At 42.3% G+C, this 24,961-nt stretch overlaps 1 pseudogene and 1 gene segment (V, D, J or C); both read right to left on the reverse strand.

Moving 5' to 3' along the window:
- Positions 1-20,823, reverse strand: part of LOC126934455 (immunoglobulin kappa variable 2-28-like) — a 182,063-nt gene extending 161,240 nt beyond the window's left edge. Inside the window, 2 exon segments of the V gene segment in view lie at positions 20,035-20,291; positions 20,758-20,823. Coding sequence covers positions 20,035-20,291; positions 20,758-20,806 — 306 coding nt within the window.
- On the reverse strand, positions 9,997-10,539 carry LOC126934458 (immunoglobulin kappa variable 1-6-like; annotated as a pseudogene). Its single transcript, XR_007718953.1, has 2 exons — positions 10,466-10,539; positions 9,997-10,341 (listed from the first exon to the last, which is right to left on the reverse strand). The product of XR_007718953.1 is annotated as an immunoglobulin kappa variable 1-6-like (transcript).
- Positions 20,824-24,961: the final 4,138 nt, after the last annotated feature.

Raw genomic sequence — 24,961 nt, forward strand, 5'->3', positions numbered from 1 at the left:
AGTTGAATTTCTTTTTTAACTGCTTCTTTTCTCCTCCTGTTAGCAAAAATTAAAAGTACAGAAAAATAAACAGACAAGAGCTGAATAAAGTTTTAGTGCTCATTTCTTGTCTCATAATAATAATAATAATTAATAATAACAATAGTCTCTGCACTGACACCTGGAAATATTGACTCTACCCTTCTGGAAGCAGCAGCTTCACATCACGATAGTGAACTTTATTATTATTTGGTCATTCTTGGGCAGGAGCTAAGGATCACCCAAGTGTAAGTGCTCTATGAGGAGCCAATTGCCCTTACGTTGGAATACTTATAGAGATTAACTCTTCTAAAATATCTACTAGCAAAAAAAAAAAAAATGGACTATCAGTAATAAAAAGAAATAAATTCTGACCTCCCAGTAGCCGTCAGGAAAAAAACTGTCACATTTAACAAAGGACTAGAGGCATAATCTCTTGCTAGACACTGATTTAGCTGGATCTCACTTATATTTAATAGTCTTACTCTAGTAAATTGGAAACATCCTCAACCTAGATAATGGTTTCTTTGCTATTCTGGAATCCTAGCAGGCCTAGGTGAAAATTAAAACTGAAAATAAGAAGGTATACAAATCCGTTATCCTAGGAAAACTGTTTATACAACAATTATTCGTATAAGACAAAATAAAAGGAAGAAATCTGTTCATTTTATGGACGATTGAAGCAAATACTTACAAGTCAAAAACAATCCTAAGTAAGCCATAAAGCAAGAGCAGTATCTTTTGTCTCTGGCTTGTGATGGTATTAAATTTCAAAATAATGATTTTGTTTTGGGTTAAAACTAACTTCGTAGATTTTCTCAGAGTAGGTCATCTTACTCAGAAATTGTAGAGGAAAATGAAAACAAAGAGAAACCTATCAGGAAATTTGCCCCAAGTTAATATTCGCAGAGAGACCAAGAGAAGGATACCATTTAAATGACCATATTAATGGCATTAAAACATTTAATTTGCTTGGCAAATCTAAAATCAACCTTTTTTCTCTAGGATTTGTAAGAAGACAATCACATCTTCAGAGAATTTGACTTGAGTGCCCTTGTGAGTGGTTGACAGAAAGACCAGATGAAGGTTGGTGCAATAGAATCAAGGACATCACAACTTTAAATTTTAGACCCTCCTCATGAGAGAGCAAGTCCAGATACTGCACCATGACCAGGTAAATGATCAGAAAATGACTTGGGATCTCTTTGTGGCTGCCTAGTCCTATCGTGGCTGTGGTTGGGAGGCTGATTTCCCCTGGCAGGTATTGCCCTGCACCTTGAACCTGGGCATTCGTCTCTTCAGCTGCCATCAAATGCCACTACATGGTGTCTCCATTAATAAGGCCATTGTAATGCATGTAACATAAAGACAGAGTGAATCAGAGTTCAGAATTACAGGAATATTAATTTTGTTCCAGTGTTTTTTATGGGTGTTTTTGTCTTTCAAAGAAGGAAGCCACAAATATAACTTTTTTGGTTTCTGGAGGCTACATATTCTACGCCTCGGAATACAGGTTTGGCCCACCAGGAGACATGAAATTGTGCCAGTCTTGATTGGGACTCAGGGTAGAAAAGGGCTCTGCAGCAGGTCCAGGTTGCAGTGCAAACAGCCCAGCCCCTTGGGCCAGTGCAGATACAGACGACTTGAACAACGCTATCAACCATCTGGACAAGACTGGTACTTAGAGAACACTCCACCAAACTACAGCAGATTCCATGGTCTTTGGAAACATTGGCTAATGATACATTACATTTTAGGCAACAGGGTATTTCAATAAAATCAAGCTGATTAAATCATAAAAAATAAATTATTCATAACTGAGAAGATTGTATTACAAATCAGAAAGAGAAAGTTATCAGAAGGGGGTTGGTGGGAGAAGAAGGAGGAATGAAAAACTACTCATTGGGCACAAGGTACACTATTCGGATGATGGGTAACAAAAGCCCAGAGTTCACTACTACACAATTCATCACTGTTATCAAAAACCACTCGTACAAATAAACCCACTGAAATTCTAAATTTAATTTTTAAAATTTTGCCAAAAAGAATCTAAATATTTGGAAAACAAGTAAAGTACCATTAAATGTAGTTTGGGGCAAAGAAACAACAAAAATGGAAATTACAAAGTACTTTGATCTGAAAGTAGACATCGCATATCCAAATTTATGAGATTCAAAAAAATGCAGTTAATTTATAGCAATATGAATGCATTTTAGCAAAGAAGTTTTCACATCAATCACCGGAAATGTAATCCTGGCAAACTAAGACGAAAAGAACAAATGCTACTCAAAAGAAGGGTCTTTTATTCTTAAAAATGTGAGGATGTTACAAGCACACATCTAGTATTCCACCAATAGAATCATATCAGTCTCCAAATGTAAACACTATGAGCAGCTGCACAAGAATAAACTCTTAGAGTGGATGGGTAGAGTGAGTAACTCTTCAGAGAGAATGAGGAGACAGGGAATGTCAAAATAGGATTCCTATGTGATATTTCTATCATTCCTATGTGGTAAGCTGTGCAAACATGAGACTACCCGGAGCCCTGACTTACTCATAAGTAACATTATGGAGTGCGGGCCACTGTCCCTCCTCCTGATAGTTGGTGAAAGTGGGGTCACTTGGGAAAGGCATGGGAAAATGCCGTGAAGCTCATCAGTGGCAGCAGGCGAGGACAGGACACACTAGGGTCCTCCTACAGTGACATGACTGAGCATCCCTACAGCCGTGAGAATAACAGGGAACTTTAGGGGCTGATCCCGGGATGATGAGGCAGCCAACCCTGGAAGATCAGTGGGGCTTCAGCGTCCTATGTGTGGAGGTAAGAGGAGGCTTTGGAAGGTTTCCTGGAGGACCCTGGCCCCGTTCACATAGAAGAGGAGCCTGTGCCTGTGACTAAGGCCTCATGGCGTCTTCCTTCCTCAAAGGCTTTCCAGTCATCTCCCTGAGCCCACCTTACTCCAACTGCTGGAGACACATCCCTTGGCACCACAGCTGCTCCTGCCACACTGAGAGGCTGAACTTCCTTTGAGGTTTATGTTTGGGGCCATCACACTGTGCAGGGTCCTGGTGAGTTTCCTGCTCACAGGAGGCTGTGCAGCATCTCCAGGCTCCAAAATGGTATTTGTGATGGTGAAATCCCGAGAATTTTGGTTGGATGTGTTTTCTCACTTATGAATACCTTCTGTAGACCTGTCATTCTGTGCTTTACAAACTCTTTTCTGTAAACTATCTATTCTTTGTTTTTGGACTTTTGGGTTAAGAATATAATTTTAATTGTACTATCTTTAGATCCACACTACTGATTGTGGAAGTGAAATCAGTGTATTTTTGGTTGGATGTGTGTTATCACTCAGGAATATGTGTGGAGAAGTCCTCTGAAGACTTGTCTATCTTTATATGTGTGACAGTTTCTTTCTTATATACCATGCTTTCATTATTTATTTATTTTTGATATTTCTCCTGGGTAATACAGTTTTAACTTCATTTACCATGGTGTGGATCATCCTAGAATAGACAATCATTTCTCATGGGGTTGATTATTTTAAACAGAAAAAAAGCTATTTTGTCCTTTGGGTACAAATAATTCTACATGTTGATTATATCACCTCCTGAAATGGAACTGATTTGTCTATCATGTTCATAAATATTTCTGAAGAATTATTTTAAGTGACACCACATAAAACATACTTTTTCCATCCCATTACTATAAGAATATTGGAGTCAGACATATTTTCAGATATTGACCATATTGTGTAAAAATTATACATTTACTTATTTCAATACCTTTTATTTTTCTGACAATTTCATACCCAAACTGTCATTTCTAAGTGACTAGTAAGTTTCAAAAGGAATTTTCCTATTCCGGGGCAATGATGTAGGGGTTGAAATGCTAAAAGAACCACTGCAAGAACCTGGAGATAAAACAATGCAAAAGTTTATATTAATAACATCAGAGAACAGTAGAAGAAATGAGAACTAAGTGACCTAAAAATCCAAAGTGAAAAGCACCCCTTCTAGTTTGGTCGACGCTGACCTGACTCTTTGCCCTCCTGCCATATCTGCCAAGATTGCATGTGGACACAAGCTCTGTCTTGGCACAAGCAGAGGAACTCTCCTGAGAATGGAGAATCAGGTTGACCCCCAAGGGTTGCACAGGGCAGCCTCTATACATGGCCTGTGTCCTCCATGGACATTTGCTGAGATCTGACTCATCAGGCAGGCTGGAGGAGATGGCTAGAAGAACATAAAACTCCCACAGACTCAGCATGTTCTTCTGAATCCACAAGGTTGAACAGAGCATCCTGAACACATGTCTGAATCATGAACATCAACCTCCATACCCATTGACTCCCTGCAGGTGTAGACCCTGCCTGGCCTTCTGCTCAGCATGTCAGGATTTGTGACATCTCCAGAACCAACCAGTGGTCTCTGCTAAACCTCCTCTAGGGGCAGAATGAGTTTCAGAAGCTCTGCTTGGTTGCCGTGATTTGGCTTAGGACCGAGTGACGTGACCTCAGGTCTCCTTGCACAGGGACTTCACTAAATCTTTGGTGTTTACAGACCTAAAGCTCTATTCACGGCATTACTTTCCTGTGAGACTCCCAGTGACACAGGCTTCACCCAGCAAGCCAGAAGCAGTGCCTTCAACTCTGTGGTTCTTCCCAAGTATCATATTTGGCTCCATTGTGGGTCCACATCAACTGCCAAGCCCACCACCATCCACATCCCCACCCACCATAAGCCAAGGCAGTTTAATTGAAAAATAGCTGACCTCTCCTGTATTCCCCTCATGCTCCCATTCCTGCAGTCTGCCAAATCTTGAATTCCGCACTATGGGGAATAGAAAGTTTATATCATCCTTTATTTTCCTGGTGATTCATGGAAAATACTACATCTTTAATATACTACATCTTTCAGGATTTGCATTTTATTATTAAAACCAACTTTTGGAATTTCAAAAACTCTGTTTTTCTATCAGTGAGAGGCTATTGTTCTAAAAAAATTTAGTATAATGACCTTGCATCTGACATGAAATTAGAAAATCTGTTTGACATTCACAACCAAGTTGTTACTAATTGTCCTCAGCCAGCTCCCTCTGAGGTTGACTAGTGGAGAATGCCATCTTTACTGTCTTATGGAGTGAGCAATGAGTGTTAAATAGAAAAACAAGGAATTTGAAAAAGTAGGAAAGCCCTTGGATTTGAATAAAACTGAATACAATATGCACCCATTGTATCTCACACCTTTAACAGGGGCCAAGGCATCTCAGCCTGGTGCAGTCGCAGAGGAAGTGGATTGAACTGCATCAGCATCAGTGGGCTTCAGCCTGGGTTCTGGGGAGTATTACTGATGCTTGACTAGGAGTGGTCAAATCACTGTGGCGGATCCCCTGCACACACCCTCCTGTTGCCTATTGAGGGGCCTGAATTTTGAGGAACTTACTCATTTAGAGGGAAAAATGGAAACTTCCTATTTGCCCTCTAAAGGTTTGCAGAAAATGAATAGACAAAACACAAACTAATAGAAGAAAGAGGCAACAAAAAAAAAATTCTGTAAAAGCAGGGGAAAAATCACAGGGTCTCACTCGGTTACCCAGCATGAAGTACAGTGGTGTGATCATGGCTCATGGCAACCTTGAATTCTCAAGCACAAGTGATTCTCCCACCTCAGCCTATGGAGTAGCTGGTATCACAGGGTGTGCCACAGTGTCCACATGCATGGGTATTTGGTGGATAGGAGATGGAGACTCTCTGTCCTGGATGTGAGACAGGTGGCTGGCATCTGGGTAAGGATGACATTCCCTCATTGCTAAAGAGTAAAGGGAAAGTGTCATTGATAGTGCAAGACAGGAACATGCCCTCACCCAGTGAGGTCCAAAGGCTTATATATCCTTCATAGGGGAGTGGGAAGAAGAGAGTGTAGGCAACCCAGGGGAAACAAATGACCCAAAATAAAAGAAACAGGTCATCAGAAGTGTAGATGTATTAGTCAGGGTTCTCTAGAGTGACAGAATTAAAGGACTATATACATATATATGAAGGGGAGTGTGATGGTTAATTGCAAGTGTAAACTTGATAGGATTGAGGGATACGCAGTATAGATCCTGGGTGTTTCTGTGAGGGTGTTGCCAAAAGAGATTAACATTTGTTGAGTCTGTGGGCTGAGGAAGGCAAACCCCACCCATAATCTGGTGGGCACAATCTAATCAGCTGCCAGCAAATATAAAGCAGGCAGAAAAATGTGAAAAGGAGAGACTGCCCTAGCCTCCCAGCCCACATCTTTCCCCCATGCTGGATGCTTCCTGCCCTCAAACATTGGACTTCATGTTCCTCACTTTGGGACTTGGACTGTCGCTTCTTTCTCATCGGTTTGCAGACAGCCCGTTGTGGAACTTATGATCCTTTAAGTTAATAGACTCCCCTACATATATATATATATATATATATATATGTGTGTGTGTGTTTGTGTATGTGTATTTATGTGTGTGTGTGTGTATAAATATGTGTGTGTATGTGTATATATATATATATATATCCTGTTAGTTCTGTGCTGTGCCTCTAGATGTCACTGGTTAATATAGGAAGTTTATTAAGTAGTAACTCACTCAATCACCAGGTCTCACAATAGGCCATCTGCTGGCTGAGGAGAAAAAAGAGCCAGCCAGAGTTCCAAAACTGAAGAACTAGGAGTCCATGTTCAAGAGTAGGAAGCCGAGACGGGTGGATCACGAGGTCAGGAGATCGAGACCATCCTGGCTAACACGGTGAAACCCCATCTCTACTAAAAAATACAAAAAACTAGCCGGGAGAGGTGGCGGGCGCCTGTAGTCCCAGCTACTCAGGAGGCTGAGGCAGGAGAATGGCGTAAACCCGGGAGGTGGAGCTTGCAGTGAGCTGAGATCCAGCCACTGCACCCCAGCCTGGGCGACAGAGCAAGACTCCGTCTCAAAAAAAAAAAAAAAAAAAAAAAGAGTAGGAAGCATCCAGCACTGGGGAAAGATGTAGGCTGGGAGGGTAGGCCCATCTCTTTTCACATTTTTCTGCCTGCTTATAGTCTAGCTGTGTTGGCAGCTGATTGCATTGTGCTCACACAGATTAATGGTGGGTCTGCTTTTCTCAGACCACTGACTCAAATGTTAATCTCCTTTGGCAACACCTTCACAGATACACCCAGGATCAACACTTTACACCCTTCAATCCAATCAAATTGACACTCAGTATTAACCTTCACAAGCCCACCCCTTGTCAACTGGAACCCATACACATCTCCTGAGATCAAACATAATCTTAAAATACAGACAATAGTAAGGTCATAGTTACCCCTAACATAATATAACTGTCCTTCTTACAACTTGAAATACACTAATCCCCAACCCAAAAACTATTATATAAAGTGAACAATACTTAAATGCTCATATGAGGTCAATAAATCTTATGTCACCTGATAAAGAAATGGAAATGAAATGAAGATAATTTCTGAGTACAAGTGTATACATGCACAAACATGTTTTTAACAAAAGAAGAAGGAAATACTCATGATAGTTCCAGTCTTCCTTGCTGCAGCTGGTCACGTGGTCGTAGCTGGTATTGATGACTACCTTCTTCCACTATTCATTCTGTATTCCCTTTGCCTTCAGCAAGCACCTCAGCAGGTCATGGCCTGGACAGGATCTTGACTATTTGTAGTCCCACTTGGATTGGGTATAGTTTCCCATTGACCTTAATCAGAGTGCATGATAATACCAAGAGATGCCCTAATGGATATCCTGTATTCCACACATACTCTTTGTCACTTCCATTGTGGAGTAGTGGACTGAGTTCATCTTGATAGTCTGCGTCAATCCCCGCAGCCAACACTGTAACTCCATTCTTAGCCTGTTGACTTAAAGATAGAAGGAGCCCAAAGTGTCCAGGTGGCCAACTTAACTTCCGGTTTAATGGAATCGTTATGGTGTCTCCTGGTGGCAGCGTTCTTCCCTCTAGAACTAAGATGTCTAGCCCAGCAGAACATAATGTCACCGGAACAGAAAGCAAACATTTTGCTAGTGGATCACTAGGGATGATAGTGAATGGTTTCACTTTCACTTCCACCCCTTGAATCCTGGATCTGTGAATCCTGGCTATGGGAGAAACAGTACCATACATTGGGTGCTGATTCAGAGCATTCATGGCCTTCTGGAGTACCTTGCTCCAGCCCTGCAAAGTATTGTAACCTAGTTGACGTAATTGTGACCTCAAAAGGCCGTTCCACCATTCTGTCAAACCAGCGGCTTCAGGATGATGGGGAATATGGTAAGACTAGTGAGTTCCATGAGCATGAATCCACTGCCCCACTTCTTTACCTGTAAAGTGAGTGCTTGGTCAGAGATAAAGCTGTGTGGAATACCATGATGGTGGATAAGGCATTCCTTGAGTCTATAAATCATAGTCTTGGTCGAAGCCTTGCGTGTAGGTAGGAAAATCCATATCCAGAGTAAGTACCTATTCCAGTGAGGACAAACCTCTCTCATTTCCATGATGGAAGAGGTCCAATATAATCAATCTGCATTCAGGTAGCTGGTCAATCACCCCAGGGAACGGTGCCATACAAAGTGTTCACTGTTGGTCTCTGCTGCTGCTGGCAAATTGGGCACTCAGCAGTGGTCACAGACATATATATAGATGAGTTTATTACATATTAATTTATAGGATCACAAGGTCCCACTCTAGGCTGTCTTCAGGCATCAGGAGTGAGGAGCAAGGAGATCCAGCTCGCGTCTCAAAACTGAAGAACTTGGAATCCAGTGTTTGAGGGCAAGAAGCATCCAGCAGGGGAGAGAGATGTAAGCTGGGAGGCTGGGCCAGACTCACTTTTTCACCTTTTTTCTGCCTGCTTTATATTCACTGGCAGCTGATTAGATGGTGCCCATAGATTAAGTGGGAGGTCTGCCTTCCCCAGCCTACTGACGCAAATGTTAATCTCCTTTGGCAGCACCCTCACAGACACACCCAGGAGGAATGCCTACATCCTTCAATCTAATCAAGTTGACAATCAGTATTAATTATCACAGGATTACAGGCCTGAGCCATCCCACACAGCCTTATTGTATATTTCATACAATTTCCTGATTTTCCCATTTTATCTGTGACTTAATAAAGTTTTCCAGCTATGACCCCAAACTGGTAATTCTTGAAAGCACATTCAAATGTATTTTGTGACAATTCGTAACTGGCAAAATGTTGAGCCTCGTGGAGTCACCTCACTTCTCTGTCAGCTCTCAATTCCCCATCATTACTATCACTTCTCGGAGCATGTTTTCCAAAATTCGTTTTCTCTCTATGGTTTCTTCAGAATTGTTCAATGAGATTGCAATAAGTTACAACTTATTACTGTCATGAGATTGGGAAGTCAGAGTGGTGGATTCATGTAAACTGACACCTGAAGTAAAACACATGCAGTTAGGTGTGAACCGGAGAATCACCTGGAGACGTGCTGCAGGCAGCTGAGAGCATCAGCACCCCCGCCCTGGGCTTCTCAGACAGGTCTGAGGATCGTCACACGGTACTCAGCACATACTACCAGGAGCAGGTGCACTCTGGCTTCTGAAGCAGCCACCTGAGAATCCCCTGTCTCTAGTTCGTTCTTCATGAATAACACACGGTAGGCTTCGGAAAGACTGTGATTTAGACTCTAATTTATTGAACTTGAACAATTTCTCCTTTAAATACTGAGAATAACTTCTCTTTTGCTGTACAAATTCCACTTATCCCACAACACAAACTCCTCAAGTGGACTTATCTCTCCTCTTTATTCAGTCAGGACAGGCATTGTGATGTCTTTTCTCCCAGGGATGAGGGCAAAAGAGGCTTAGGGTTCAGGGGAACCTCCCTGGCCCCCCTCTAAGAAAATCTCCCAATAACTTTCAAAACCTGACTGAGTTTGAGAACTTTCCTCAGCAGATAGAGGCACTAGAAGGAGCCCTGGGGCAGCCCAGCCTCACACATCTGCTTCCTTGGGGATTTATGTTATGACTTGTAACACTGTGGGAGCGTAACTGTAATCCTGTTGACAGTAATAAGTGGCAAAATCTTCAGGCTGCAGGCTGCTGATTGTGAGTGTAATCTGTCCCAGATCCACTGCCGCTGAATCGAGAGGGAATCCCACTTTGCAAACTGGATGCAGCATAGATCAGGAGCTTAGGGGCTTTCCCTGGTTTCTGCTGATACCAATTTAAATTATTGCCAATGCCTTGACTCGCCTGGCAAGTGATGGTGACTGTGTCTCCTACAGATGCAGACAGGGAGGAAGGAGACTGGGTCATCTGGATGTCACATCTGGCACCTGAGGTTGGAAACATAAAAACAAATATTCTTACAATTAATCATGTTATCAGAGGACCTCCCTGAAGTTCCAGACAGTACTGAGCACACTGACTGAGTAAATTCCTGCTGTTCTCCTTCCTTACCCGGGAGCCACAGCAGCAGGAGCCCCAGGAGCTGAGCGGGGACCCTCATGTCCATGCCGTGTCCTGACTGAGACTGACTCCTGCACAGGGTGTGACCAGCCTATAAAAAAGTCTTCAGGGCAGAGGGTTGTGCTCTGGGAACATGCAAATCCACAAGGGATGGGGCAGGCTGAGCACAGCTGCAGGGCTGGCTCATCTCAGTAACTCAGCACAGGGGCAGTGTCCCCAGAGTCCCAGGTCAGACCAGGGCAGTGCAGATTTACCTTGAGAGAATACATTTCTCCTTTGGGCCATACAGTTACAGAACATATTTTTGGAGTGAATTTTCAAAATTTTAAAAGAACATAAGACTAGATTAAATAATATATATATATATATATTTTTTTTTTTTTTTGAGACGGAGTCTCGCTCTGTCATCCGGGCTGGAGTGCAGTGGCCGGATCTCAGCTCACTGCAAGCTCCGCCTCCCAGGTTCACGCCATTCTCCTGCCTCAGCCTCCCGAGTAGCTGGGACTACAGGCGCCCGCCACCTCGCCCGGCTAGCTTTTTGTATTTTTTCAGTAGAGACGGGGTTTCACCGTGTTAGCCAGGATGGTCTCGATCTCCTGACCTTGTGATCCGCCCGTCTCAGCCTCCCAAAGTGCTGGGATTACAGGCTTGAGCCACCGCGCCCGGCTAAATAATATATTTTATATTTGTATTAGGAGTGTATAGGAAAGCGTTACTTTTGGCAGAAAATTCATAATAAAGTTGTAGAACGTGGGGCTGTCAGAACTTACAGTTACTCTCAAAGGAATGTGATGAGTGTGAAAGTATTTAGTGCGATACTAACAATGTCTCTGTCAGTGTGACGTTGCTTCTTTTTTGAAATGAATATAAAAAGAATTTATCAGAAGCATCTTTAATAAATTCAATAGAATTTACTAATAAACTTAAGATATTGTTCTTAGCAGTACAAGGAAAAACAATTCGCTGAAGATGCACAAAGATGATAACTGTGTCATGCATAGATCTGCCGTTATCCACAGCTATGGGTCTCTTTAAGGCCCAGGGGCTAAATGGGTCGCACCTTATTCTTGGCGTGATGATCCCCATATTCTATCCCCTTTCCTGACTTTGGTATAATTTCTTATGGCTCTGTAGCATGGAGAGCTGACTAGTGATACCAGATCTGATTATTTCAACTAAAATCTCTGTTTCACTCGCTACTACAGGAGCCTGGATTAGGATCAACTTGAAGCCTTCTCTGAACCTTGGCTCAAATAATCAATTGTTTCAAAGTAGGGTGACAAAGGCCACATCCCCTGAGTAATGCTCTGAGCTGCGCTCCCCACCAGCCTGTTCCTGGGGTCTCAGGAGCATCTGCCCAAAAACCTGGCTTTCTGGAGAGCAGGTGAGGGGGAGGCCCTGGGGAAAGGCCAGGTCAGTGAACCTCTCTCCTTAGTGAGGGTGGCTGCTGCCCAACGCATGTTCTTGCTGTGCACCAGGGCATCATCCGGACCCAGATGTCAACCTCCCTGTCTCACATCCATTTAGAGAGAGTCTCCATCTTCTGCCAAGACACTGCCCATGTGGATGAAAAAGTATTTTGCATCCAAATATATCTTAAGCACTGATTTGAACCTCAATAACTCACACTGCTGCCTTTGCCCAGGGCATGTCGACCTGGCTCAACAGCAGGGGAAGTGGAGTCAATTACATGAGTATCAGTGGACTGAGAAATACTCCAGGGAGAAGTTCTCATGCACGACTACCAGTGGCCAGACCAAGGTAGTGCAGCCTGTGCACAAACCTCCTGCTGCTTTTCCAGGGGACTGAATTTCTGGGAAATGGCTACCAAACAGGTTGCCAGGATCCAGATATCCAGATTCGGAGAGATACATCCCTGGATTCAAATACACTTTTTTCTTTCTGCATAATTTTAGCAGTCATTGTTACTACCCGTTGGGGATTCTAGTCATTATACTTCAGCTGACTCTCTATGGCCCTTTCTCCCCTTCACTGCTCTACCTGAACCTGGGGAAGGCAGCTCAGGCTGCAAATGAGGCAGACCTCACGGCCTGGAATTAATATCCCATAGGATGGCTATCTATCAGTGATGACAAGGGAGGTGTACACATATCCCAGCTCCCTCACCTCTCAGGTGGAAGAACAGAGATATTTTTCCTGTGTTTCTATGTGGGCTTGAGCTCTCATCATCCTCAGAGGTGACTCTTTGCTGAGGTACCTTTCACTTTCCCTTTCCCTCCTCCCTTCCCTTGCTCACTTGCCTGTTTCCTGCATTTTGTAAAGATACTGCCTGCATGTGAATCTTTGGCATCCTCACTGAGGGGACCCAACCTAATGCATTGGAAAAATCCTCATTTTTGGAAGGCATTGTTGGTTTGAATTATTGTCAATTCTCATGTTTTAATGCATAGGGAAATTCCAAAAATTTTTAAAATCTTTAAATTCCCTTTGCCAATCTTCCTTAGATTTGATTTTAGCAGAGATTCATTTTTTCTAGGTCACAAAATCAAAGACACCTTCCACAAATGGCTACACAGCATGGAGTCCACATAGAGCAGAGAGTCCGAATCCCTCAGAATTTGACATCCCCACATCAGAGAGTCCTAGAGTCTCAGGTTTTTTCTAGGTCTATTGCCTCATAAATCTGCCTTGTGATATTTTTATTCTACTTTAGGGGAAGACCATCGTGGGGATGATGAAAGTTGTTTGGGGAATGAATAATATGCCCCTCCTAAAGACATCATTGTCCTAATATCTGGAATCTATGATCATTACTTATGAATATGTCAAAAATAACTTGGCAGACATGGTTAAGAATTTTGAGGTCAGGAGAGTATCCTGAATTATCTGGGTGAAACCATAATCACAGGGGTCCTTATAATCAGGAGGGAGAAGGGTCACACCCAGAGAGGAGCTGGGACAATGGAGAGGCTTGCTGGAGTGATGGACGAAGGAGCCATGGAGCCAGGAATGTGGGAACATCAAAAAGATGGAAAGCTCGATATTGGATTCTCTTTCTTGAAGCCTCCAGAATGAATAGAGTCCTATTACTCCTTGATTTTACTTCATTGAGACTTCTGACCTCCAGAAATGTAAGATAATACACTTGTGTTATGTGGAGCCTGTAAGGCTGTGGTAATTTGTTACAGCAGCAACAGGAAACCAATGCAAGGGGAAGGGGTGTGTTTTACTTCCCTAGTGTATCACTGTCCTTTTTTCCCCCAAATAGTTCTATGTTGTTGTCTTTTGCTGACAATTTCAACGAGAGACAGAAACCATTTTTTCTATGAGGAGAGCTAGCGCCAGAATTCTTCTTACATAAAAAGTGTCTTGAGTAATTTTGTGGGTTAGGTCTTGTACAATCTTGGTATCTGGGAGCCTGGAGGTCATCTCTCACAGCACATGAGAAGAGGAGGGAGCTGTGGGTTTGCTTTTTTAATATTCGTAGGGCAAATTAGATGTACAGGACCCAATCTGAGAAGTGAGGACTGAGTCAGAGAGATGGGGACGGCAGAGGAGACAAAATGTAGTCAGGGCCATGCAAGATGTGACCCTGCTGCCATATCTGAAGGAAACATTCTTGGTGTTTGTAAAGGCTTTGAGCAAATTGTGCTTGGTAGACGAAACTGTAGAAGGGTCTGGGTTCAAGCTTAGTGTCAGCGTGATGGGGACTAGAGGTCGCAGTGAGCTTGGGTTAAGAACTCCGCCCTGCACTTCTGGCTTTGTCTCTTCTCTGGTTTTATAGGTGGTGGGTTCCACTACGGAATGAATGTGGCTCTGTGGAAGGAACATAGTTAAGGTCAGACAGACCTAGATTCCAAGTTCAGCTTCAACAACTGCTGACCAAGTGACTTTTATGCAAATCAGCCATGTGCTCTCATGAACAGTTTCCTCATGTGTGAAATGGGGCACTGAGGATATGAAAGGGTGTCCTGAGGGTTCCACCAGCTGATGCACCATGAAGTAAACATACATGTAGAGACAGACACACACACACACACACACACGAGAAGAGTATCTAATGCCCCTTTTATGCATCCTTGAGTAACTCAGAATGTTATGTGAGATATTACCAGTCATGTCATTTTCAACTAAAATTATCAATATTCATCTTATAACTAAGAGATGCCTCTCTGTACGCTGTAGGTTTCATGTGCATTTCTTCAATCACAAAATTTTTCACCAATCTATTTATGTCTGATATCAGAAAGTTAAGCAAGGAGATTGAAAAACCACCACAGCACCTGTAGTCTGGATTTTCCCAGAGCCCCATTTGTGTTAGTGTCCTTGGGCTACTGTAACAAGTTCTCAAAAATGTGGTAGCTTCAAACAACAGGAATGGAATCTCTCATAGTTCTGGAGACCAGAAATCCAGAATCAGTTTCACTGGGCTAAGATCTTGGAGACATCGGTTCTAACTCCTTCAGAAGCTCTAGGAAGGAGTCTGATTTAGCTCTTTCAGCTTCTGGTGGCTCCAGCTCTCCTTGGATGTGGACACATTATTGCCATGTCTATCTCTGTGTTCAGATTGCCTTCTCCTCTTCAGTCTATGGTAAATGTCTCTCTACCTCTTTTTTTCTCAGGACACTTGTGTTCGCATTTAGGGCCCACTTGATTAATCTAACATCATCTGCCTGTTTCAAGTTCCTTAATTTATACCTGCAAAAGCCCATTTCCCGAATCAGATACAGGCATATGCTTCTTGGAATGAAACCTCACTATTTGGGGATGATACTCAGTACTACACCATCATAGATTAAGGTCTCAGTTTTAGTCCTATAGACACATCACAAGCTCAAACCCTCTCTCTCTCTCTCTCCCACACATCTTGTCTTCCTCATTTTCTCAAGGTCATAAATCTCTTCACTTTCTTAAGTGTATACAGTGATACCTATAAACAAATAAGTATCTGAGAAAGGTCTCAATCAATTTAGAAATTTATTTGGTCAAAGTTAAAGACATATAAGTGAAACAGCCTCAGAAGGTCTTGAGAACGTGTGCCCAAGGTGGTCGGGCTACAGCTTGATTTTACACATTTTAGGGAAACATAAGATAATCAATCAATATGTGTAAGCTGTACATTGCTTTGATATGGAAAGGCAGGACAGCCCGAAGGAGGGGGCATGTTGGGGACTTCCGGGTCATAGGTGGATTCGAAGATTTCATAGACAGTGGAAAGTGTTTATCTAATGACCTGTAATCAACAGAAGGGAGTTTCTGGGTCTAAAAAAAGGGTTTTGGAGCCAACGTTTCATCATGAAGATGAAGCCTCCAGGGAGCAGGCTTCAGCAAGAATAGATTGTAGTTGTTTCTTAGCAGACGTAAAAGGTGCCAAACTCTTAATTAAATCAGTTAAATCGCTCTGGGTCAGGAAAGAGACTTAAAAGGGTTGGGAATCTCTACTGAATGTAGATTTTTCCCACAAGAAACAGCTTTGCAGAGGCATTTTTAATATACACCAAATAACAATATCTTGGGGAAAATACTTTGATTTCTCCTCGGGCCTGGCATCTGTCGTGTTGGTATCTTATTGCGACAGACAGTTTGCTTTATCAGTCTCAAGGTCTCTGTCTTAATATTAAGCGATGGTCAGTTATGTCTGAATTTTAAAGGGAAGAGGGTAAGTTAAGGCATATCCAATCATCCATTCCCATCATGGACCGTACTGTATTTCAGGTTGATTTTGGTGTGTTCTTGGCTGAGAGGAGGAGTTCGTTCAGTTGGCCAGGGAGCTTAGAGTTTCATTTTTGGTTTACATACCTATGTCCAAGTTAGAGGTCCCCACACAGGAAGGCTTGCAAGGAACCTGGCTTGCAGGGCTGCTTACAGACCGTCTGTGTCTCCTGTTGTCATGCACAAGGAAGGACACAGCCAATGACTACCCTCAGTCATCTCGGGAGAAGCCGTGTCTGCAGAGGACAGTCATGAGCTGTGAGTGTAGAGACCTGTGATTGTCTTCAGGGGCCTGTGGTCCTCAGCTTTCATGGGAGTTGTGTGGGCGCTGGCTCAAAGAGTATCCACCAGGATATTAATCAGAATATCTCATTCACAGAAGGCAGTGGGTGATATGACAGCACAGAGGGACTCTCTGGGGCCAGTTGCATGGAGCACTCTGGGAGGGTCACTGGCACTCATGCTAGATAGAGCTTCATGCAACTTCTGAAGAACATGGATTTGGATCTCTTTACATCATTTTGAAAGACCATTTATCATACTGAAGGAAACCACTGTATTAACTAAGGTAACATCTTTAATAGGTAGAAAGAAAAAGGTGATTTATTTTATTGCCAAGATGATAACAAGAAAACAAACAAAAATAACAAGAAGGAAAAGAGCAACCCTAGACTCAGGGCTTTGGGTAAGAGGTGGAGACTCAGTAGTGAATCCCCTGGGCCATCTCTGTCAATAGAGAGGGACAATCAGGAAACGGAAAAGTGCAGTAGAGGCAAAATCTTCATTAGTAAAAGAATCCTAAGAGAAAACAAGAGTCTGCTTCCTGAGCATCATGTTGGTGTCAGGAAGATGCACATAATCCCTACATTCCAGGTCTTACACTTTTCAGCAATTAGGCCTCAGTATGAATTTAGAAGACACCATTCACTTCACAGCAGATGGGGACACAGTCAAGGCAGCGGTGAGAGGCAAGGCTGGGCTTTCAGTCTCAGAGCACAGAGCAGGTTCCCCACTCCTCCGCAGCCTGGTGTCTCCTCTCAGATGTTCCAGATGTTCCACCTCATTCTCGCCTTAAGGGCTCCAACTTGTTAATGGGACTGTAGCCCTCTTCCTTTCCCAGGGTGTCTAAGAACTTGGCTGTCTTTTGTGTATTGTGGGGTTTGCTTGCCATCTAGAGGCAGGTTTTTTGGCATAACAGTTTATAGGCTTTTTCTACTTGTGATATCGAAATAATTACATAAATAAATGTATCATAAGTAATAGACTTAACATATCAAATCAGTAAAAAAAAAAATAAGATGAGTTTCAGAGCTTAAAAGGAATCTGATGAGGTTAAATAGAGAAATTACTTTCAGTGGAGGACAGAGCAACAGATGATTTGTTTTTAAATCGATGACATTTTGGGAGTAATTATCATATGCTAAATAACAACCTGAAATAAGCTTCTAAAATATAATTTATACTCAAAAATTATTTCCAAGGATCATATAAATACATTTTCAGATTAAAGCATACAAAAAATGTGGGTTTATCATCAGGTGCACTCAATGGAAGATTTCTCAGATGTGTGCTTGGAGCAAAAATAACATTTATTTCTATTTGCAAGTTCAAGATTTTTGATCTTTGGAAGAAAACAACTTTCCCTTCACTCTGTTCCACTCATGCTGCTGAGGATGGGCGTGGGGGCAGTGACCGTAAGGAAGGAGGAAAGCTATGTGCTGAGGGTGGTCATGCCTCCTCCCCACCTGAGTGACCTCATGGAGCAGAGTAGCTGACACCACCAAGGCCACCCACCTGCCTCTGCACTACCATGGCACAGACACAGAAACCTTGTCACATTTGCTCAACTGCAGCTAGAGGCTTCTTTGTACCTGTGCATTTTGATTCTGCTTGTATCTTCTCTCAGGTTTAGGGGATCGTTTACCTTTCACCATTTTGTTTTGAGAGTGTAGCCCTTTGTTACATCAGCATTGCATAAGTTGTTTGTTTGTTTGTTTAAGATATCTAACCATCTTGAATGGGTTGGGACCAATCTTGTGTCTCATAGCAAAGCAGAAATTCAAGGTCGCTAGAGGCTATCAATTACATGAGGGCTAAAGATGACGACATCATTGTTTACCTCCAGGTCATTCTACTTACAATTTTTTTTTTTTTTTTTTTTTTCAGAGTCTCCCCTGTTAACCAGGCTGTAGTACAATGGCTTGATCTTAGCTCATTGCAACCTCCACCTCCCAGGTTCAAGCGATTCTCCTGCCTCAGCCTCTCGAGTAGCTGGAATTACAGGTGCATGCCACCACGCCTGGCTAATTTTTGAATTTTTAGTAGAGACAGGGTTTCACCATGTTGGCCAGGCTGGTCCTAAACTCCTGACCTCAGGGGATTCACCTGTCTTGGCCTCCCAAAGTGTTGGAATTACAGGCGTGAGTCACTGTGCCCCGATACACTTTGTGTTCCTTAACTGAATTCTGTATAATGGCTCTTAAGCTCAATGATTCATTTCTCAGTATTTTAAAAACATACGGTGTCACTTTTTTTTCATTTGAGGGCTCCAGTATGATTGATATTTATATAAATATTGCCATACAATTTTTAAACCTATCAGAAATGGAAATTCGGAATTTTAATTGCACTTACCGTGAAATTTGTTATCTTGGAATAAACCATCATCAAAGTGTACTTTCTACCCTTAGCCTGAAGCAGATCTTCTGTTGATTCTGTCATTATTTCATGTCTATCACACGATATTATTATATGTAGCTCATGTGACTCATTATTGGGTTCAATATCATTTAGAACACTATATTTAATAAAATCTATGAAAAGGATAGATGCTTCATGCATTTACAACTGAAATATAGAACTCAGATTCATTTTCAGGTAGTGATATAGTTATGTGAAAAGAATGCATTTCTGTATTCTTTGAAACCTTTTCTTTTGAAAACATAGTAATAAATTTCTACTCTAAAATAGAACTTAGCCTAAATTATTTCAAAACCTTTAGAATATAGAAGAGAAATAAAAATCTCACATAATTCTGAATGTTCCCTTTTTTCCTTGAAATAAACTTTATATTTTCCATCTTTGAGTTTATGCAGTTTATTTTCAAAGGCCACTTTTGGAATTGTGAAAACTCTGTTTTCACTTGGTAAATACTAATTAAGAGTAATCAATCTTTTGACATTAAGATCTCATACCTGCCATGAGTTTACAAAGTCTGTTTGAATAATCCAACATCAAACATTTTTTCTAAGTGTTAGCTGTACTCCCCTTGTGTAGAATGCTTTTCCCTGTAAGACACTGGAGAGGAGGGTTTAGTGCGAGTCATAGAGAAGAATTAGGAAGACGGGAGAGTATGAATTTCCCAGTATGACTAAGTGTCATCGTGGGTGAAATAAACCCCAAGATGGTCATTTCCCATATGTATTACCATACTGGTATTGTCACTAAACTGCATCCATGGTCTGGTTATTCTGACAGTTGCATGAACTTGACAAATGTGGGCAAGACAGGGAGGGTGAGGATGTGAGCTTTCATTCATTCTACCTTCATCATAGCCGGTTGCTCCCAGGGCATGTGGCCCGCATGAATTCTCCTCCTGATGCCTTCCCCAGGCTGTGACTGCTGGTGGGGCCTTAACATGTGAAATCTGAGGTGCTACTGAGGCTGTCATGGACCAGCCTCCTCAGCAGCAAACCCTGCCCTGATATCTTCAACAGCATTCTCTTCTGCAGACTCAGAGACTCTGCTCAGCTGCTCCCTCAGACAAGCAGCCTATGTGGGCAGCTGGACCAATCCAGCAGGGAGGTTTTTGTTTGAGGATGTAGCACTGTGGGAGGAGTTTGTAGAGTTTGCATGCAGTAATAAACCCCAACATCCTTAGCCTCCACCCTGCTGATTTTCAGTGTGAAATCAGTGCCTGACCCACTGCCACTGAACCTGTCTGGGACTCCAGAGGCCCGGTTGGAACCCAAATAGATCAGGAGCTGTGGAGACTGGCCTGGCTTCTGCAGGTACCAATGCAAATGAGTGTATCCATAACTATCCAGGAGGCTCTGACTAGACCTGCAGGAGATGGACGCCGGCTCTCCAGGGGTGACGGGCAGGGAGAGTGGAGTCTGGGTCATCACTATATCTCCACTGGAGGCTGAAATAATGAGAGAGAAGTGCAAGGTTACATACAAATATTACATATCACGTTCATAATTTTTTATTTGTTATTTCAGCCTATATATAAAAGTAATTACGGGTTTTGCCATTGCTTTTAACTGCAAACAAAACATAATTCCTTTTGCACCAATCTAATAATTTCTTTGCAACTTTTATTCATACTTCAAGCTTATTCAATTTCAAGAAAGGACTCTACAGATGCAAGGCACAAAAAAGTCCCCGAATTCATCCTCCTTTTCATGAGTCAGAGTTTCTCTAGGGCACAGGCCCTTGCTTCTTCTAGAATCTTCCTCACTCTCACAGATCAGGACATCACCTGCCCCACACTGGAGGACAACGTAAGCACATCTAACACATGCACAGAACACACATGAGAGGCAGTGGGGCCCCCAGAGCTCACCCTCCAACCCAATTCTCCTCCCTCATCTCCCTTTTGTCCTTACCAGGGATCCAGAGCATTAGCAGCCCCAGGAGCTCAGTAGGGAACCTCATTGTGGGAAGGTGAACTGAGGAGTCCTGATCAGTTAAGGCAACATTGGAGCTGAGCCTTTATCTCTGACTCACAAGGGAAGGTCCTCCCTAGGGGACAGTATGCAAATTCCCTGGTGGGTGCAGTGGGGTGGAAAGAGCCAAGGGGGGTGTGAAGGGGCCTCTCTTGTGAGAGAAATAACTTAAATATCTTCTCTGTTTGGAGGGAAACCAACAGAGATAAAATCCATGCTGCATGAGTAGGATAAATTCCCTGTCCCTTTCATCTTCTCTCTTAGATTTCCTGTTTCTTAGCTCTTCCCAGGTGCATTTTTCACTCCTCTTTAGTAAGGCTGAGATTCCATAAATAATTGATAATTCTTCTTTCTTTGTTCTTATTTGTTTGAGTCTAGAATTAGCTTTTTCAATTTTTTTATTGAGGTAATACACACACAGTGCAAAGGGCTGAAGTGTGAAATATGCAACTGAGTTTTATGTGTGTTCTTGATCCCAAAGAATCTATAGAATATTTCAAGTTCTCCAGATTCATTCCTCGTGGACCTTCCCAGGCAACAGCTGCTCCCCCATCCTGCTCAAGGTAACTGGAATTCAGATATTCATCACAATAGCTTGGTTTTCCCTGGACTAGAGTTTCATATAAATTGAAGGAAATACCTTTTTTAAGGGTTTTTTTTTCCTTGCCTCTTGCTCTTTTCTTTGCTATTTGTGAAATCTTCATTAATTTCTGTGCATTCAGCTATCTGCTGTCATCTCCTGTGATTCTGAAAAATTTCCTCTTAAATATCTTATAGAACATATCTGCAAGAAATCATTTCTCTTCATTTTGTTCATCAATAAATGCTTTTACTTTACCTTTATTTTGGAAGCATATTTTCACTAGATTATGAATCCTTGATTGAGTCCCCTCCACCCAGCATTTAAATATGTAATCTCACTGTCTTCTTGCCTTTATTGGTCCCATGAACAGTTAAACAAGGATTTTATTACTGTTTCTCTGGTAAATTGAACCAGTTTTTTTCTTAATACATTTGAGATTTTCTCTTCCTATGTGATTCAGCATTTGAACTATGATCTGTATACTGATGCACGTCTTGATGTTTATCCTGAATAAATTCCTTTTTTTTTTTTTTTTTTAGTGTTATAGACTAACATGTTTCATTACTCTCGACACATTTGCCCATAGTTCTCAGGTCTCAGGTGTGCCACCTCTCAGAGACACTTTCTGTGTGGTTATTCTCTGCAGTTCACTATACAGTGTTGTTGTATATTTTCTATTTATGTTATGTCTTAGGTAATTTTCAGAGCAGCCTCAGGGCCAGGCTCTGGAGTGTGGGTGCTCTTGTAGTGACAGCACCTCTGGGCCTGGGGAGGGGCTGATCCACAAGGAAGTGGCTCGGGGTCTGAGTTGCCAACACAGGATGAGGTCATGGAGCTCGGATCTGGGATGATGCAGAGTTGGAGCTGGGAGGCAGCCCCATCCCAGGCAGCACAACAGTGGCTGCTTCTTGGGAGGATGTGGGGGGAAGGTATTGCAGGATCTTCCTCTCTGGGGTGATGTACATGTCCATGGTTGCAGGTATTTTTAGTGCCAAAACCACCAGTGTCCTCTGTGGAACAGGTTGCTGTGATCCTCATCAATGAACACTAAGGGACCTTCATCAGGAAAGTTGTAGAGTGGAGCTACCTTGGGGGATACTGAGGTCCTCAGCTGCAAAGGCTGCAGGGTCTTCCACAGAGCAGGCTGTGGGGACTGCAGTGGCCTTTCCTCCTGGCTGGTAACAATTGCCTCCTGCTTTTTTGCTCCTAGATGTCTCAAAACTCTCAGATGTGCCATCTCCCTGCGATGCTTTCTGTATGGTAATTCTGGGATTTTTGTCCACTGTGTTTCTGCACTTATTTAATTGGACCCTTGAGGTCTAAGGGATGTTTTCTTTCTTAGAGAGCTGTCTGACTGTTGGTTTTGCTTTTTGTGTGTGCGTTTATGGTTTCTTTTGTGCGAGGGGAGGTGAGCAGATTAAAGTTAATATCCCCTACTCTGTCATTTTGCTAATATCACTCCCACAGGATATCATTTTGAAGGTACCCTAACACTATCCCACTATCATGGGATAATACTTGAGCATGTGGAGCTGAGAGTATTTAGCATTTGGGAGAAATGTGAATTGCTTTGGTGACGGGTGCGTTGATGCCTCTTGTATCCTCCAAAATGCCTGTGACAAGAAATCGTATCGTGCAGTTTCTTCTAACAGTGTGATTTTGGCGCTCCTCCTGTTAAGCCTACTGCTTTACACTTCATTTCTGTTGGCTCTTGGTGGGGATGTGACTGTAGTAGAAGTAACACTATTTCCCTTGTGAGGCTATAAGAGGCTATTTAGTCTGCATAACTTCTGTCTACTCCTGTGGAGGAAGTGTTGAGGGAACCAAGTAGCCGTATGACTCGGCAAACAGCCCCATCTGAGAACCCTGTATCCTGTGTCAACCACCTTTGAGATGACACCTTCCCCACCCACCCTCTGACTACAGGAGCTTTTCTGAGCCCAGGCAACATCCAGAAGAGCAGAGATGATAGGCAGATGATTGCGCTTTTCATGTGTTATTAAGGTTTGGGGTAGTTTGTTTTGTTTGCACCAATAGTACCCAGAATACCAACTTATAGAAGGAATACAGAATTAGAAAGTCAGTTACTGATACCAAATGAACCTGGGTCCATTTTCTATTTCTTACAATATTTTCACAGCTTGTCTCTGACATTATGGTAAAATAAAAACTTATAAAGAGTATGTGCAAATGTACAAAAGGTAATGGAGAGAGAATCAAGGAGACCCAATAAATGAAAACTGATTCCACGTATACATATTAGAAAACTTAATATTGTAAGCATAACAGTTCTCCCCAAATTAATTCAATACAGGGACAATCAAAATCACTGCAGATTTTTGTTGAAATTGAAAAGATGTTTCTAACTTAGATGGACAAGCAAAGAGGCAAAAGACAGCCATGGTAATTTTACATAAGGAGAAAGAAATGGAAGGACTCAAAATGAAAACCTATATTAAATAACCATACTGTGGTTAGGTGCAGTGATTCACACCTGCAGTTTCTGCAGTTTGGGAGGCTGAGGTGTGTGGATAGCTTGAGCTCAGGAGTTTGAGATCAGCTTGTGAAACATGGTGAAACCCCACTGCTACAAAAAGTACAAAAAAAATTGCTGGACATGGTGGTGCACACCTGTGATCTCAGCTACTTGAGAGGCTAGGTAAGAAGATCCCTTGAGCCTGGGACACAGAGGGTCCAGTGAGCTGAGATTGCAGCACTGCACTCCAGTTTAGGCAACACAGCAAGACCTTGTCTCAAAAAATACTAAATTAATTAAATTAAAAAAAGGATGAGACAGATAACATAGTACAATGAGTTAGAGAATCTGAAACCAGTTCTGCATATATATATAGTCACTCAATTTACAATAAAAGTTCTACAACGATTTTCTCAAAACGCTTGTACTGAAAAAAAAGCACATTAAACTGGGTGTTAATTAACAACACAAATTTATTTTCTCACAGTTCTGGACACTGGAAAGTGCAGGGTAAAGCCACTGGCAATCTCAGTGTTTGGTGAGGGCTGCTCCTGTTTCCAAGGTGGCACCTTAAAGGCAGCTAGAGAGAAAGGCCAGCTCTCACACCAATAAAAGCCCACCAGACTAACAGTGGAGCTCTCAGCAGAAATCCTACAAACTGGAAGAGACTGTGGATCAATATTCAATACTCTCAAAGAAAAGAAGCTCCAACCCAGAATTTTATATCCGGTCAAACTAAGCTTCATAAGTGAGGACAAATAAGATCCTTTTAAGACAAGCAAATGCTGAGGGAATACATCACCGCTAAACCTGCCTTACAAGAGATCCTGAAGGAACCACTAAATATGGAAAGGAAAGACCATTACTAGCCACTACAAAAACACACTGAAGTACTCAGACAAGTGACGCAATAAAACAACCACATAAACAAGTCTGTGAAATAACCAGCTAACATGATGACAGGATCAAATCCACACATATTCACAATAACCTTAGATGTAAATGGGGTAAGTGCTCCAATTAAAAGACATAGTGTGGAAAGCTGGGAAAAGAACTAAGATTCATCGGTATGCTGTTTCAAGAGA

The sequence above is a fragment of the Macaca thibetana genome, chromosome 13 (genome assembly GCF_024542745.1).
Source record: "Macaca thibetana thibetana isolate TM-01 chromosome 13, ASM2454274v1, whole genome shotgun sequence".
Lineage (NCBI taxonomy): Eukaryota > Metazoa > Chordata > Mammalia > Primates > Cercopithecidae > Macaca > Macaca thibetana.